Raw genomic sequence first — 15,306 nt, forward strand, 5'->3', positions numbered from 1 at the left:
TCTGTCATAACGATGTTGTGTTGTATAAAATTTAATTCAAGTTATTTGTTACATATTAATTGTGCCATGTCATATAATAAATATATTTGTGTACATATTTATAATCTTAATTTATCTAATTAACCACATCATATTTATTCTAAACATGACACTATTAGTACACGAGATAACCTATATGTTATATCATTATGTATAATCTTGACAATAGTGTCGTGGGTTAATGCTATTTATCTTTTTTAGTGTTATTGACCAATAATTGACCTAAAAAGGTTACTCCCCCTCTTACTCTTTAGATGAAAGCCTTCTAGAAGGCTTCCCCCACATGCCAAGCTTCCCCTACAAATGGCTAAATTTGAAAACAACTCTATCCGTTGTGCAATGGCAAGACTTGCACTTGATATTATAATAGAGTATCTAGATTGGAGACACTTGATTTGAGAGAGACAGAAGGACAAGGGGCTTCTAGAAGCCCTTGCACGTGCCAAACTACCACAGAATTGAAAGAATCCTTCCCCTTCCATGTGTTGCAATGATAGAACAAACAGGTTGGGCAGTCTCTTTCATCGAGTCTCCACCGTCCGATCGGGGCCAATCAGAATCAAGGCTGTGACAGTACAGATAGATAAAGCGTAGGACATAAGAGGTAGAGGGACTTGTTAAATACGTGGACGGGTGAGGGTGTTAGTCTTCTAGAAACCATGGTCTGGCCAAGCTGCAGCTCACTTAACCACGAGCTGGTAGGAAGGGGGACCATGGGCCATTGGGCCTGACCTTGATGGTTTAGGGGGAGGATTGTGATGGAGCTTTTTCCCTCGGCTGCAAGCAATGCTTGTTCAGCTTTAGCCAACACTTGGGAGAGTACAAGTAAAAGAAAATCCACTGGCACGATTGGAAAGTGAAATTGCATACTGAAGTATATATATATGAAAAGCACATGGTTCTGCCCATAGATTTTAAAACCAGCAACCCAAGATATGAGAATTAATGAATTGGAGTGTTTTCATATATTATTATATATTCTATAAATATCTCACATATTTAATTCTACATTGGAATGAAGATGGGTCTAGTCATGTGATTTACTGATTAAGGACAAGTGTGCTGGTGTCATATTGTGAATCTTTATTTTCAATTCAATGGTCTATTTGCCCATTGTTTTTTTTTTTATAAAATTTTTAATTAACTTAATTTACAAGAAAATCTAAATTATAACCTTTGCACTGTAAAAATAGTTTTACTTAGAAATATACATAATTGTATGATACTAATTATATATATTTTCTATTTTTTGAGATAAAATATTTTTTTTATAAAAACATCAAACATAGACTAATTTTTCTTATTTTTATATTACGTGTAATTTTTCAATTACCTTGTTAGGAGTATGGTATAATCGAACTGATCCGAGCTACTCTAACTCAATTAGTGCATTTTTTAATCAAGCTTAAATCGAATCATTTGATTAATAAATTTAGTTAAACTAGAATTTTATTACACTCAATTTGTATATGGCATGAGTCCTAAATTTAAATTCAAGCTCGAGTTTCAAACCTTTTACTCAGAATTAATACTAATCAAACTTAATCAAGCCGAGCTTAAGCTCAAGTAATTAAATTATTTTTTTAAAATTTAACTTTAAAAAATATCGAAATATCTGAAATTTCCTGCTTAAATCAAAAACCAAACCAAGCCGGCAAGAACAATAGAAAGAAGGAAACTTCTTAAACGGCTGGCTCAAAGCCGGCGCCGGAGAAAAAAAAAGAGGACAAAGATCTTCTAGAAGCATTTTATAAAACAAATCACAACATTTCAGACACGCACTGCCATGTCAGCATCCAAAGACAGAAAACCACCCGACAAAACATAACACACACCCGGTTTTTGTACTTTCTCTCTCTAAGAAAAAACCACCGCCTTTCTCTCTCTAAACAAAAGTCTCTATCTTTGACCTCTTTATATCCCCACTCCCCTCTGGGTCTCCCCTCACCTCGTATATCAATTTGCATTCGATTTCCCTCTTTTTCCATTCCTGTTTTACCTTTCCTTTACCCAATGTACGCAGCTCTGTCTTCATCTTCTTTGGCCGCTAAACCCATCAGCAGTTTCTCTCCGATTTCGCGACGGGGGAAGGCGGAGACCGTCAGGAGTTCGGTGCAGACGCCGTCCTTCAAGTCGGCTACCGCCAAGGGCAACAAGAACGCGGCGACGGCGGTGACTCTGGCGAGGGGGAGTTTGTATGAGGTGCTGAGGGTGGAGAGGACCGCGTCGCTGAACGAGATCAAGACGGCGTACCGGAGCTTGGCCAAGATGTACCATCCCGATGCGATGGGTTCGTCGTCGGACGGTCGCGATTTCATCGAGATACAGAACGCGTACGCGACGCTGTCGGATCCGACGGCGAGGGCGATGTATGATATGTCGTTGGTGGGGCGCGCGAGGCGGGTCTGGGCTCGGGTATACACGCCCCGGACATGGGAGACCGATCAGTGCTGGTAGAGAAAGCTAGGCGCAAACTGTTAGTGTTAGGTCAAAGGTTGCGGAAATGTAGGAAATTTTAAAGACATGTCACTTGACGTGGCAATGTTGGTAGAATTTATTGTAAAAACCCCCCTTCTGATTCTTTTGTTTTGTCTGCGGGAATTGAGTAAATACACATTGTTTTTCTTCCCCATCTTCAACATTCTTCTTCTTCTTCTTTCCCTCTTATTTATCAATACACTGGGAACACAATCCAAGGTACAGAGTGCATTGAATGGCAATGAGATACATATTGGTTTTCGAGCAGAGGCCAATAGGTATAGAGACTCACCATGTACAAAACAAGTGCATCTAAGATGTCAAAACAGAATTTCCTTTCCCTAATATGATCTTTAACCTTTATAGGGAAGCAACATACAAGACACTTTGCAGTCTCTCAATAGCTTTCAATTCAAAACAAAAGAGTTTAGATGCACAGAAAGGACCCTGGACTGGACTGTTTTGGTTAGGACACAGAGGAACCAATCTGTTGAATGGCATGGTCCAGATATCAACAAATTACAAATCCTGGACCGTCTTTGTTCAACATATAACAGAACAAAAGAACATCCTGATGAGAGTCCAGTGAAAGTGTAATTCATTGGTGTTTAATCTCTACCTGATTGATCATGATGAACAAGTAATCCTTTGGTGTCATGTAACAAAGACAAACACACACGCACACACCTGCATTTGTTAAATGGCATGGTCCAGATATCAACAAATCCTGGACTGTCTATGTCCAACATAACAAAAGAAAGAACATCCTGATGAGAGGGCGATGAAAGTGTTATTCATTGGTCTTTAATCTTTACCTGATTTATCATGATGAACAAGTAATGCTTTGGTGTCATATAACAAAGACAAACACACACCTGCATGTTAAAGCAATAAGGTTCTAGTCCACTGTGGTCACCGGCCACAGAAGTAGCCAAATATAACCATTTTACTATAGCAGAATGATAAGGAACAACACAAGATGTGCCATCCGCAATGGCAGAAACCAACTCGATGGTAATCCATTGGGACATTGACAACCAACTAGATCCTATGCATCTTATACACCATAAACACCTCGCATCAATTTTTATCAATCATTCACCATTTTTTTATCATTAAATGCTTACAGTTTTACTTCCCTTTCAATCTATCTGACTCTCTCTACAACCAACAACTCCCTACTTTACATCTTAACGTCTCATTGTCTAGTACTTTCCCCAAAAGAAAGAAAGGGGACCAATTGCCACATATTTAGCCCAAATGCCAGATTCTTATAATTGCTAATAAAACAGAAGAATGAATAAGATTGTAGCAGATATAAAAACAGATGAACATCTCTGCTAGAAAGACCAGAATGAACAACTATGTTTTAACAGCCCTTTACAATATGATGGAACAGGATACCATGATCCTTTATTGTTAAAATGCTAGGAACGCACAAAGAGCCGTAGAAATTATCTTATCCATGTTGCTGACAGTCTCCCTCATGTAGGATTAGGCCCTAAAGTCTAGAGAAATCACAACCAAACATTTACTTCAAACCAAATTCCTAAACCTTCGAATGATAGTCCAACCAAGGACATTAAGATCATGACTGAAAGCCACAACAACAAAAAATGTGAAAAATTCATAGTAAAAGAACCACATAGGCACTTATTTATTCAAAAATTCGAGCAGCATATAACTGATTTATAAACTGTCAACAAAAATCCAAGGTACAATAGTCCCAATTCCTCAATTTAACACCTTTTCAAAACCTATAAAAGTAGAGAGCATCATCTTAAATTCAAAGCATCAAACAGTACAAGAAAAGAACCTATTTTTCCACTAGTCATGACATCTGTTCATTTTGCTTCAACTTCAGATGGTGTCTTTGCCACGATAGACAAGGCGTGCAATCCACTCTGCAACTCTTCATCCAACAAACCATAAATTAGCCTATGCCTTTTAACCAAACTCGTCCCTTCAAATTCCTTTGACACAATTCTCAAATTAAAATGCGTTTCCCCATCACTACCCCTCACACCAGCATGTCCAGCATGCTGATAAGAAACATCCTCCACTTCCAATACAACAGGACTAAGCTCCCTCTTCAGCTTCTCCCTTATCCTCATTCCTCTACTTCCCAAGCCACTTGAACTTTCTTCACCACCCTTTAGAGAACTCGATCCAACGCCTAAATTCTCATCAACTTTTGAATCCGAGATTGAGTTATCAACAGGTTTTTCACTGCTACCCGCTTGAGAACTCAATCCATCACTCACAACCTGACCACTACTGGAAGATCCACTACCCTTCTCAGCTTCAATGAGCAACTCAAGACCCTTCCTTTGCATCAGCTTCAACATGTTCAAAAACCCATTATTCCTGGAAGGTGTCAAGCTCTGTTGCAGCCCAAGAAGCACAGCAAAATCAGGAGAAACTCTCAAAATTTCCTGGACAGGCCTTCCGGACAATCCATTTACAAGCAAAGCAGCAAGTCCTTTGGTTAAAACAGAATCAGAATCAGCTTCGTAGACAACATTCTTGTCTTCATCCAGATAAGCCCTAACCCAAACCTGCGAAACACAACCCTCAACTTTGTTCTCTCTAGTTTTGAATCGGGTATCGAGGGGTTTCAAGTTTCTGCCATAAAACATGAGCTGCTCGTACTTGGCCTTGGGTTCTTCGACAGACTGGAAAAGCTTGACGATTTCTTGCAGCTTAGGAGGGAGTTCCTCCATGGGTTGGAGTTGGGTGGAGCTTGATGAGGATGATTGGAGCGGTGGTGGTGTTTTAGTAGGAATCTTCTGGAAAGAGATGGATCTGTTGTAAAAGAAGGAAAAATTGGAGGGTTTAGAAGGGGAAAGGAAGGGCTTTGTTGGGTGGAAATAGATTGGCAATTTGGAAGTGAAAAAGCGAGCGGAACAGAAGGAACATGATGACATTTTTGATGCTTGGAAGCAGAGGATTCGAGATACAGAGCAACCACCATACCAAAGTTTCATCCTTTATTATAACCGAAACGCACCGTTTCTCCCTCCTTTAAAAGTTTTCCACACCACCCAAATTTTCAAGTTCATATTTATGGTGTATGAATAACGTAAGCCAAAAGCTCTTTTCTTTATTGAGAAAAGGAAAAGAGGCTCCTTTAAATGTTGCAACTTTTACTTTCAGGTTGGAGGGCTAGGTAAGCAAGTCTGAAGAATGCAGGCTCAAATTTTGGAATTTGCCGAGCTCAAACTACATTGATGTTGCTGTCATGGATAATGCAGAAATCATAGCCTTCTAAGAGAAAAATATAAGTCAAAATCAATACTTGCATAAATGTCAGCAGAGCTGCAGAAGATCAAGGAAAATACAAATCTGAAATGCTGCCTAGTTTCTTATAGTCTATATTATCACTAGATTACAAAATCAGGACCCAATTTTTCCTGTACCCCAAAGCAGAGGGTCCTTGCATGAAAACAAACCAGAAACTTCTTGTACAAACTTGTAACTAACATATCCTCATGTTCATCATTTACAGGTCATTAGAACAAAGTTGATGACATAAAAGAGAGCACGGATGCTGGCGTGTTCAGCGCCCGTGAGCAGAGGCGAGCTACTTATGTCGTGCACTCTCTTATAGACTTCCTGAAAGATTGGCCGCACATGCACTGCGATCATTTGGTCGCCTGGGTTTATGGCGGTGGCCACATCTACCATCCATGTGAGTTTTCGTGGTGTATCCTTGTTGATGTCACATGCCAATTGCTGCAAGAGAGATAGCAGCACTCCTTGGCTCAAAGGAAAAGGGGCAGTTGACAGAATGCTACGTAGATCAACCTAGCATAAGCAGGATAAGGAGAGTAAATACCTACAGCAGTCTTTTAACCAAAAGTTCAAGGCAAAAGTTGAGACAAGAAGCAATAGGGGAAAATGAAAGAAGGGAGACTTGACACCTAACATCAATATGAATTCAAAATCATAAAGAAGGAAGCCAAAATCGAAGGTTTATACTTCATATAATCTTTACACTTAAACATTAAAGGCATACCTGTGAACATAACCAAGCAACAATAGAGAGGTCACTTCTTTGCAGGGCAGCAGTGAAAGCTTCATCATATTTGCGTTCAGATAACAATTTTGATAGCTCCTTTGTTGGATCCATTGGCACCTCAACCTGAGGCATGGACATAAAATCCTTTGTCTCTAAAGTAGTTAACTGAAACATTTATGAAAAGAAAACGAAGCGATACTTAACAGCCAGATTGACTTTGGCAGTCCAGGTTTATTGAGAATTATAGCAGAGAAACACAAGTAAATGGGGAAACAAATGTACCTTGTCATACAGAGCACTTAAAGGTCCATTGCTGAGTTGAGAAGTCAATGGGCTTGCTGCATTTGAGTTAGCTCCAGCAGCTGCAAAAGTTAAAAGTTTTCGATGTCCATCGGCAAATTCTCCACTTAAGGTTTGAGCAAGCGATGATGCAGAGTTTATGGCATCCTGCAATTAAAATAAATTTCGAAGGACAAAATTATACAAAGATACATTTGAAAAGCAGCAATAAACTGACAAACACACACATTGAACAAGAACTGAAGCAGCAAATAACATTGTATTTGAATGCATACTACCTCAAATGGCCAAAAAGCAACAATAATCCTTACCAATAAGTTATTCAACATCTAATGCTGAAAATGTAATACAATCTTTGAAAAACAACAAAAATAATCAGCCTTCGAGTGAAATAGTAAGTGTAACACAAAAATATACCCTTAAAGCAATTGCCAAAGAAGAACTTGCAGACTCAAAGTGTTGCTGAGCAGCGTTGGTATGTTCAACCATCCCTTTCTGAAATGCAGCATCTACTTGCTCAAACATTGCTTTGCATGACATCTCAAAGGCAGGGATCACTAAAGCCTCCACACTAGATTTCAGAGCCTCCTAAATAAAATAAACAATAAATTAATTAATAACTAGAAATTGCCTGGAACATGCCAAATGACAATAACTTTATGTAAAAGACTGCAAATAACCCTCTTCAGCTATTCAACTGAGTGAAGTTGAGCTTGTACATACCATGAGTGCTTGCCTGCCAGAAGTTTGAAACTGTGCTTGAATTTGCCTCGCAACTATAGCTTCAAGTTTTGAATTAACAGATTTTTCTAGTTGATTCACTGCCTTATCTCCAACCCCTCTCTGTGGCACAGAGGACTAGTTAGATTCCACTAAGACAGCTTTCAAGCAAACAAACTAGATCTTTAGAATTCTAACCTGGAACGACTCAGTGATAACTGAAGTTACTGTTTTCTCTATTGCTGGAGTAATGGTACGAATTACAGCTGGTCCAACTGCAGTTAATTCCTTCTTGACGGCTTTGTCTAACATAACTGCCAAGTCCTTGTTTATAAAATTAGTGATCAAACTCATCATTTGCTGTGCACGTTCTCGTGACAACTTCTCATTTTTGGCATTCTCTTCTTGAAAACGAGCCCATAGAGCATCAGTGTTGGCCTTAATGGCTTTCTCAATGTTCCGTCCAAGAGCTGCCTCTACTCTTCTGCCTTCTTTTGTAACCGGGAGGTTGACTATATTTGACATTTGTTTCTGCATTTCCTTTTGTGTAGTAATTAGCTGCAAGAATGATTGAAATCACAGTCAAGAGACCATATTTGGTGCAAAAAAATTTAAACTACATCTGTATGCAAAAGTATGCTAACATATTGCTAAGTGAAATACAGTAAAGAAAAAATAGGGAAATATTTTTTACAGTTCTCAACCAAAATTTACAATGGAGGACTAATGGTGAGACAAAGCTACACGAAGCTAGCATAGTCCCCCCATCCCCCATCCAAAAATAAGTAAATAAAATAAAGGAACCTGGGTCTGTTACAGGGGCTAAATTAAATTTACCAAAATTACTAAACCATTAATGAAACCAATTGAAAATTGTTAAAGACTTCTTCACCAATACTCAAGTGTAGCAATTCGCTATACTTACACCAGACTCCACCATATTTAAATGTTACCATGCAGAAACAAAGTGCACATGCAACAGATACATACAGGTGTATCCATCTTTTTTGTTTCCAATTTTACTGTCTATAGGCAATCACCTGATTAAGCATCTCTTGCATAGCAGCAATTTGAGGAAATGCAGCACCTGCTGAGGGGAGATTGGAATTCCCTCCTGGTTCAGTGGAAGAATCTGCAGAATTGAAAGTACTTGAAGATGGAGAAGATTGACCAGATGCCTGAGAACTTTTCCCCTTCTGCTTCTTCCCTTTTGTACCTGGTGCCGGTGATTGCGGAAATGTAGAAGGCATGGCTGATTCAAAAACCTTTCCAGGCAGATCTTTTCTGGAATCATGGATTTCTTCCTCACCGACATTAGGTTGTACAAGTGACCCTGATGCAGCGACACCATCTGCTTGCTGAGATTCATCCACAATGTAAGCATCTCTCGATATTGCACAGCACTCCCTAGCCATCTGAATGCCAAGATCTGAAGCCTGAGAGCAAAATAATCTCTCTCTATTTTCCAAGTTCCGATTTTGGGAGTCTCCATGGGAAGCAAATTCATTGTTCTGAGAAGATCTTGCTTCGCCCACCACTTTTACCTCAACCTCAGCATTGCGCACATCATTGTTAACAACCACATCTTGAATGTTCACCTCACCCTCACTCTTTCCCTCGGTGATATTGGTAGTTTCAGATGATGATGCAGCCATCAATATCTCAGAAGGAGTCACAAGATGAGTTGGATGTTTGAAAATGATAGGCGGATTACATGCGTTAGATTTCTCATCTGCTACTATTTTCTTCTCATCATTTCTCAAAACATCTTCTGAAGAATGCACATCAGACAAATTTGCTCGAACAGTTTCCATTTGTCTGTCAACTGAATAATCTGCAACCAGCTGGTTTCCACCATGGTCACCTAGCTGGGATGTTGGCTCAAAGCCATTTGACGGACTATGAAAACCAGAGGGCCTTCTAGACAACCTAGGACTAGGTGGAAGTGGTGGTGGTGATGCAACACAGACAATATCCGCATCACTTGCTGTTGATGCCAAAGCAGCAGGGGGACATTTAGAATCAATATTCAAAGTATTAAATGTTTCTGCAGTTTTTGCCTCGATAGAAGGAGGGCTTGAAGGATACCTTGCTGCAATTGAATTTTCAGAGCTACAAACTTGTGTACTTGGTTTGGGAACTGAACCATAAAAAGATAATTCAGAAGGTTTATTTCCAGGTGGATCCAAAGCATCAAAGCCTTCAGTATTAGTTGCATCACATGAAACACTTGACTCCGACTTCTCTAAGCCAGTATTATCCAGTGGTGGTGGGATGCACTGGCATAACTCCAAGGCATACTGCTGGATAGCCTGTGTCTGAACACAATAAATTTTAACAATATGTTCATCAGGAGGATCACTTGTCCCAGTAAAACTTAGTATAGGCATAGTGACAGTGAACTCTGCTATGTAATCCATGCACGTTGCTGCTGGACAAGAGCCATATTCTACATGTACAGCGTATATAGCATTTCTTTTAGCATTTGCAAGTAAGAAAAGGCCTGCTTGAGATAATACAACAACTTGATTGAAGAATGCTTCTTCAATTTGAGGTTCAGCAGAGCTCTTCAAGTCTAATGTCTGGGTGCAAGTCCATGTTTCAGTGTTGCTTGGAAGTAGCCAACCCTCTTCACTTGCTGATGTCCAAATTTTGATTTCTCGATTTAGGGGACCCTGGCAAAAAATGGCAATTAATTCAACTACGAAAAATCAGACAAATGGCCATTCATCAGAATGAAAAGACTGTCACATGGAAAAGGAACCTATATTATACTAACCAAATCAATAACAATTTGCTTAACCATGAACATCATATCAACAGGTCAGCAAATAACAACTAGGCAGAAGCTTGATAAGGATAAGGTCAGAGAGAGAGAGAGAATACAGCAATTATTACCCCTGTTATGAGTATAATATGATCTGGTCGGTGAGGCGCATTCAGGAAGGTAGCAGAATAAACAGGTTGGCCATCATGTGGTCTCAACACTGCTAGTGGCACTGCCTTGCGGTCGTCCCATATCTTTATCTGTTGCATAACATAAGCTTGTAAGTAAGGCATTCCAGACATAACTGCATTTTACTCATTTATTCAACGTGAAATTTCAGCAATAGACAACAATAAACCAAGCACTTAGTTCCATGATTCTACCACAATGGAACACAGAGAACATACAGATATCCACATATCAATATAACAAAAGGAAGCGATATACAAACCGTGCCATCTTTAGAAGCAGAAACCAATCGGGTAATCATCCATTGACACATTGACAAATCAGTAATTTCTCCATCATGTTTACCAACCAACTGAATACCATCAACCAACTTGTCAATTGGACATTGGAGAGGTGAAGGTGCATCAACTGAGAAGACTTCGCTCTTCCCAACTTTCATAGTATCAATTCTCAGAATGCGTTTTCCAATCCCAGCCACCAAAACTTCCTGCAAAATGTTATCGCAATACTCGTTGGCAACAAAACAGTAATAAACCTCTCGTCAAGAATGAGCACTGAAAGTTGCGTTACTTGTTTGTGACGGTGCCAACAAATTCGTGGATGTACATATTCCTCGTCACCTAATATTTGAACACCAATAACTATCTTTCCTGTAATCTGTGGCTTATCTTCTTCAACTGGATCTTCAGATATCTTCCATACAAATACCCGTCCCTCTAGACTCACACTGAATAAAAGTGTGTCACCAAGATGGGGAGAAATAAAGCACAACATAATTAACAATTAAAGAAAGTAAACTACCTAGCCAAAAGGTGAACATCCTCAGCAAAGAAAGCCATGTCTGTAACCCTCTGAGAAAAGAAAAAGGTCACTTTCAATGAAACGACAATAAGCCAACAAAAGTCTAGGCAAATTATTTTTTAGCTCTATTCTGATACCAGCTCTAAAGAATCACCAAAGTTGATGCACAAATTTTTCAACATTCATACTTGCAGTCACATCCTCTCAAACTAACATTTATGTACTTTGCAAAGTAAACCAAAAGGCAAAGGAAAAGAACAAGGTAAATTAAGTATCACACAGGCTCTATATACACATAAACACCATGTTAGCCACCACCATCTTCGTTTTTTAATCCCATAAATGCACAACACTACTACCAACCACCATGCCACAAGCCTCCAACTTTTATCCAATGGTCACCCAAACAGAAGTGCCATTGCCAAAGAGGCAATTAAACATGAACTGAAAACTAAAAAGTAAGGAAAACAATATCAAACCCAACCACCAATTCTTCAACTTATAAACAAAATTACACCACTGTGCACCATGATGCTACAAAACTTGAAACCAAATTCCAATAACACAGCCATCACAACCTAGGATGCAGTTCTCTTTTAACAAAAAGTTGAAGTTTCCACAATCATTGAAAAGCAGTAAATTATGCAACTACAGCTTGGCATGCCTGACTTAATATGAACATTTATTTCATACCATAACGTTGCCATCATTTCATCATAAACATACCAAGTTTGCAGTCATGCACTTCAATACCATGAAACTCTAAGCTCAATTCTATTACCACGTTCATTTCAATCCAATAGAGAAAGTACAAAAAGCTAATAAAGTTAAAGAGATAAACCTGCGTGTGCCCACGAAACAAAGACCTCAATGCAGTGTTTATATTAAGAATCCTAATATTGCCTCCTTTTAGCCCATAACAAATGTAAGACTTATTAACAGCAATCTGCCTGCCCACCACCAGCTGAGGGTCAGACCCATACTTTGTTATGGGAGTGACCTCAAGCTGCGGCTGAACCTCCCCGGCCAGCCTCGTATCAATATCATAAGCCACCTGAGCGCCTGATAACCGCCTGCCCTTGGGCAGCTTGCAACTTGGCACCCTTAAAGGCCCCACATTGGGACCCTCAGAGCCCAAAAACTCTGCGGGCGGTGGTTGCTGCTGTTGAGGAAGCTGATTTTGAGGCGGGAAATCTGGGTTCTGCGGAGAGGAGTTGATAAGGGCAAGAATTTGGGTGCCAGCATTGTAAGGGCCAAGGGGAGGGGAAGGAAAGGAAAGGGATTTTGCATCTTGTGGGGCGCTTTGGTAATTTGGATGGGCAGTCGAGGAAGGAGGCATGTAGAATTGGTGATACTGGGGGTGAAAGAAAGGAGGAGAGGGTGGAGGATAAGAAGAAGGAGTAGGATAAGGAGCCGATGGATTTTGCTGTTGGGGATTTGTTGGGGCTGCTGATGGGTTTGAAATTGTGGGTTTGAAGAATTTCTGCATGTCAAATGGGATGGTTTGATTTGGGTTTCCTGTTGAAGCCATGTCACAAAGAAAAAAAGAAGGGATCTTTCTGGTTCTTGAGAGAAAGAATGTGATTTTTATACAAGTAAAAAGATGGGGTATTTATATGTGTGGCAGAAGTGAAGGATCTGAGTAAAGAAAGGAGAAGCAGAGAAGAATTCTGAGAGAGCTGGAGAAGAAGAAGAAGAAAGAGGAGAGACCCCTGAATCTGAATGATGGTGACTCGGAAGTGAAGAGGTGGGGACTTGGGAGAGAAAAATTGGAGAGCCTTATGGGGTTCAAAAGGCAATATTGTGTTCTTGAGCGGAAGAGTTGAAAAAAAAAATCTTACTTTAAGGTTTTGGATCATGGCTTTTCATTTCTTTTTTCCTCCCCCGTCTCTCCCTAATCTGTTTTCAATCACAAGTAAAGGGCTGTTTCTATGTGAAACATATGATTAAGATTAGAGATTACAACAAGCCGGTGTTGTCCCATTTGAAAGAAAAAGCCCATGTCTTGAAGCCCCAACTCTCAGAAAAGAAGCCCAATCCAACAACCCAACTAATCCAACCACCATCTCAACCGCATCAGCTGAGCAGTACCCATCCAAAGCCGTAAAATCCAAAAATCCAAAAGTCCACCTCTTTCTATAAGCAAAGTTACTCACTTTTCCTATTTTTTTTATCAAATTGAGATGGGATTGAAGTTGTATTTTTTGTTGGATGGGATTCGCAGTTGAAGGGTACAGGAAGAAGCAAGAGAGAATCTCTCTCCCAATCTTTTTAAGTCCCCTTTTATTGCTTACCTTTTAAGCCAGCCAACAATTCAAAACGTCCAAGTTTTTTCAAGCAGTCCAAATCCCCCACTTTCCCCTTCACTCCACGTTTTTCTCTCAGATCCAAAAACCGCCCCTTTCCCACTCTTCACATATCTCTTTCTTTCTCTCTATAAAGACCCTTAAAACCAAAAACCCAGATCAAAAATCCCCAGAAAGAGCCCAAACAGAAGCAGAAAGTTTTCTTCTTTTGTTGTGTAAAGATGTGTTGTGGGAGCAGAGTTTGCATGCTGTGCACATGCCTGATACTTGTGGTGGTGTTGATTGGATTCTTGTTTGGTTTTGGGGTTTTCAAGAATGGTTTTCACAAGCTCAAGGATACATTGCATGAGGACTATTACCCCTGTGATCCTAAACTCTCTTCCTGTGGGAGGCCTTTCTTGGGTTATGCAGCTCCTCCCCCTTTCTAAATTCTAGGCCTTTTCTTTATTGTTTTTTAGTTTTATATTGTAATTGGCAATTGCCAAATGGGATATTCGTTTCTTTGTTGGGATTTATGAAGTTTAATTCTATTGTTATTTGTTTATTTTGTGCAGTTTCTTGAATCACGTCTTTCCTTTTAAAGATTTATTCTTTATTTCTTCTGTGAATTGATGTGTTCTTGTGTACTGAATCTGCATCATCTGTACAAACAAGATTCAAGATAGTTTGGTCTTGAAGCTACCATATTCATCAAAGTCTTAAACTTTTTCAATCAATTGGTTGAAGGGTGTTCAAGAGTCCTATCTCAAACCAACCACACCAACAAACTCAACAAACATCCACGGTTTGATGGATTCAAACTTAACAAACAGGGTTTGATGGATTCAGTGAAATCTGGTCTAAACACTGAGACGTATACTCAATTTTGTCCTGTTCTTATTCGAAGAAGATTAAGTTGATCATCAGGGTAAAAAAGAAGAGTGGTGTGTGCTGTAAAAGATAAGCAGAATGTTATACGGATCTTATCTTCATGAATAGAACAAAATTAGTGAGACAAACAAATGCTATCACTCATTGGCATTGGCATGAGATTCATGTGAGGTCCTCTATGCCCCAGGGAAGCTTTGCATCCAAAATGCTCAATCGGAAGATCAAAACCATGGTGCAGTTTCTTGCAGCAAATGAGATCAGAAAAAAGAGAAGTGGGGGAGGTGGTATATTCTAAAAAGGGGGTGAATGGGATTTGCATACACATACTTAGGCTTCAGGGCATCAACTAGACATTCCATAGATTAAATCATGAGGTTTCAAATAATTTCTTTACAAGTACATGGTGCACTTTCTTGCAGCAAATGTGAACAGAAAAAAGAGAAGGGGGGAGGTGGTATATTCTAAAAGAGAGTGAATGGAATTTGCATACACATACTTCAGGCTGAAGGACCTCAACAAGACATTCCATAGATTAAATTATGAGGATTCAAATGATTTCTTTACAAATATATGTTTCTAAAGCACAATATGAGATGCCGCTGCTGATGATGATCAAACTTACTCCAAAAATACCAACCAAAATACCTCAAATTCCACCCAAACTTACTCCATAAAGTCAAGTTTCCAAAGTTGATCATTGGAACTCAGAGGGGATGTGAAAAGGATCAAAACTTGGTCAAAATAAATTTAAACCTAATCATTATTCTCTTCTTAAAAAATTAATTTGATAAAATTTACCACTTATTCAACTTGAG

The 15,306-nt window shown here is 39.4% G+C and overlaps 4 protein-coding genes across 5 annotated transcripts; 2 read left to right on the top strand and 2 right to left on the bottom strand.

Moving 5' to 3' along the window:
* Positions 1-1,963: 1,963 nt before the first annotated feature.
* Positions 1,964-2,678, top strand: LOC18593202 (Chaperone DnaJ-domain superfamily protein). Its single transcript, XM_007020306.3, has one exon. It carries the CDS (start codon positions 2,053-2,055, stop codon positions 2,494-2,496), a length of 444 nt encoding a protein of 147 aa, XP_007020368.1. The 5' UTR covers positions 1,964-2,052; the 3' UTR covers positions 2,497-2,678.
* A 1,465-nt stretch (positions 2,679-4,143) lies between these two features.
* On the bottom strand, positions 4,144-5,541 carry LOC18593204 (sufE-like protein 1, chloroplastic/mitochondrial). Its single transcript, XM_007020310.3, has one exon. It carries the CDS (start codon positions 5,502-5,504, stop codon positions 4,362-4,364), a length of 1,143 nt encoding a protein of 380 aa, XP_007020372.2. The 5' UTR covers positions 5,505-5,541; the 3' UTR covers positions 4,144-4,361.
* A 257-nt stretch (positions 5,542-5,798) lies between these two features.
* LOC18593203 (enhancer of mRNA-decapping protein 4) lies at positions 5,799-13,204 on the bottom strand. Of its 2 annotated transcripts, none has more exons than XM_007020308.3 (12): positions 12,157-13,204; positions 11,316-11,365; positions 11,085-11,241; positions 10,777-11,001; positions 10,457-10,585; positions 8,599-10,233; positions 7,757-8,116; positions 7,562-7,681; positions 7,256-7,426; positions 6,821-6,985; positions 6,536-6,661; positions 5,799-6,324 (listed from the first exon to the last, which is right to left on the bottom strand). In XM_007020308.3, exons 1-12 carry the CDS (start codon positions 12,844-12,846, stop codon positions 6,016-6,018), a joined length of 4,137 nt encoding a protein of 1,378 aa, XP_007020370.1. In that variant the 5' UTR covers positions 12,847-13,204; the 3' UTR covers positions 5,799-6,015. The 2 variants fall into 2 exon arrangements, with proteins under 2 accessions (XP_007020370.1, XP_017980195.1); XM_018124706.2 differs by having other exon boundaries at positions 6,536-6,703; positions 12,157-13,203.
* A 301-nt stretch (positions 13,205-13,505) lies between these two features.
* LOC18593205 (uncharacterized) lies at positions 13,506-14,165 on the top strand. The gene has a single exon (XM_007020311.3). The coding sequence runs from the start codon at positions 13,843-13,845 to the stop codon at positions 14,047-14,049; it is 207 nt and encodes a 68-aa protein (XP_007020373.1). The 5' UTR covers positions 13,506-13,842; the 3' UTR covers positions 14,050-14,165.
* Positions 14,166-15,306: the final 1,141 nt, after the last annotated feature.

This window comes from Theobroma cacao, chromosome 7 (assembly GCF_053813885.1).
Source record: "Theobroma cacao isolate CCN51 chromosome 7, ASM5381388v1, whole genome shotgun sequence".
In the NCBI taxonomy this organism is placed as follows: Eukaryota; Viridiplantae; Streptophyta; class Magnoliopsida; order Malvales; family Malvaceae; genus Theobroma; species Theobroma cacao.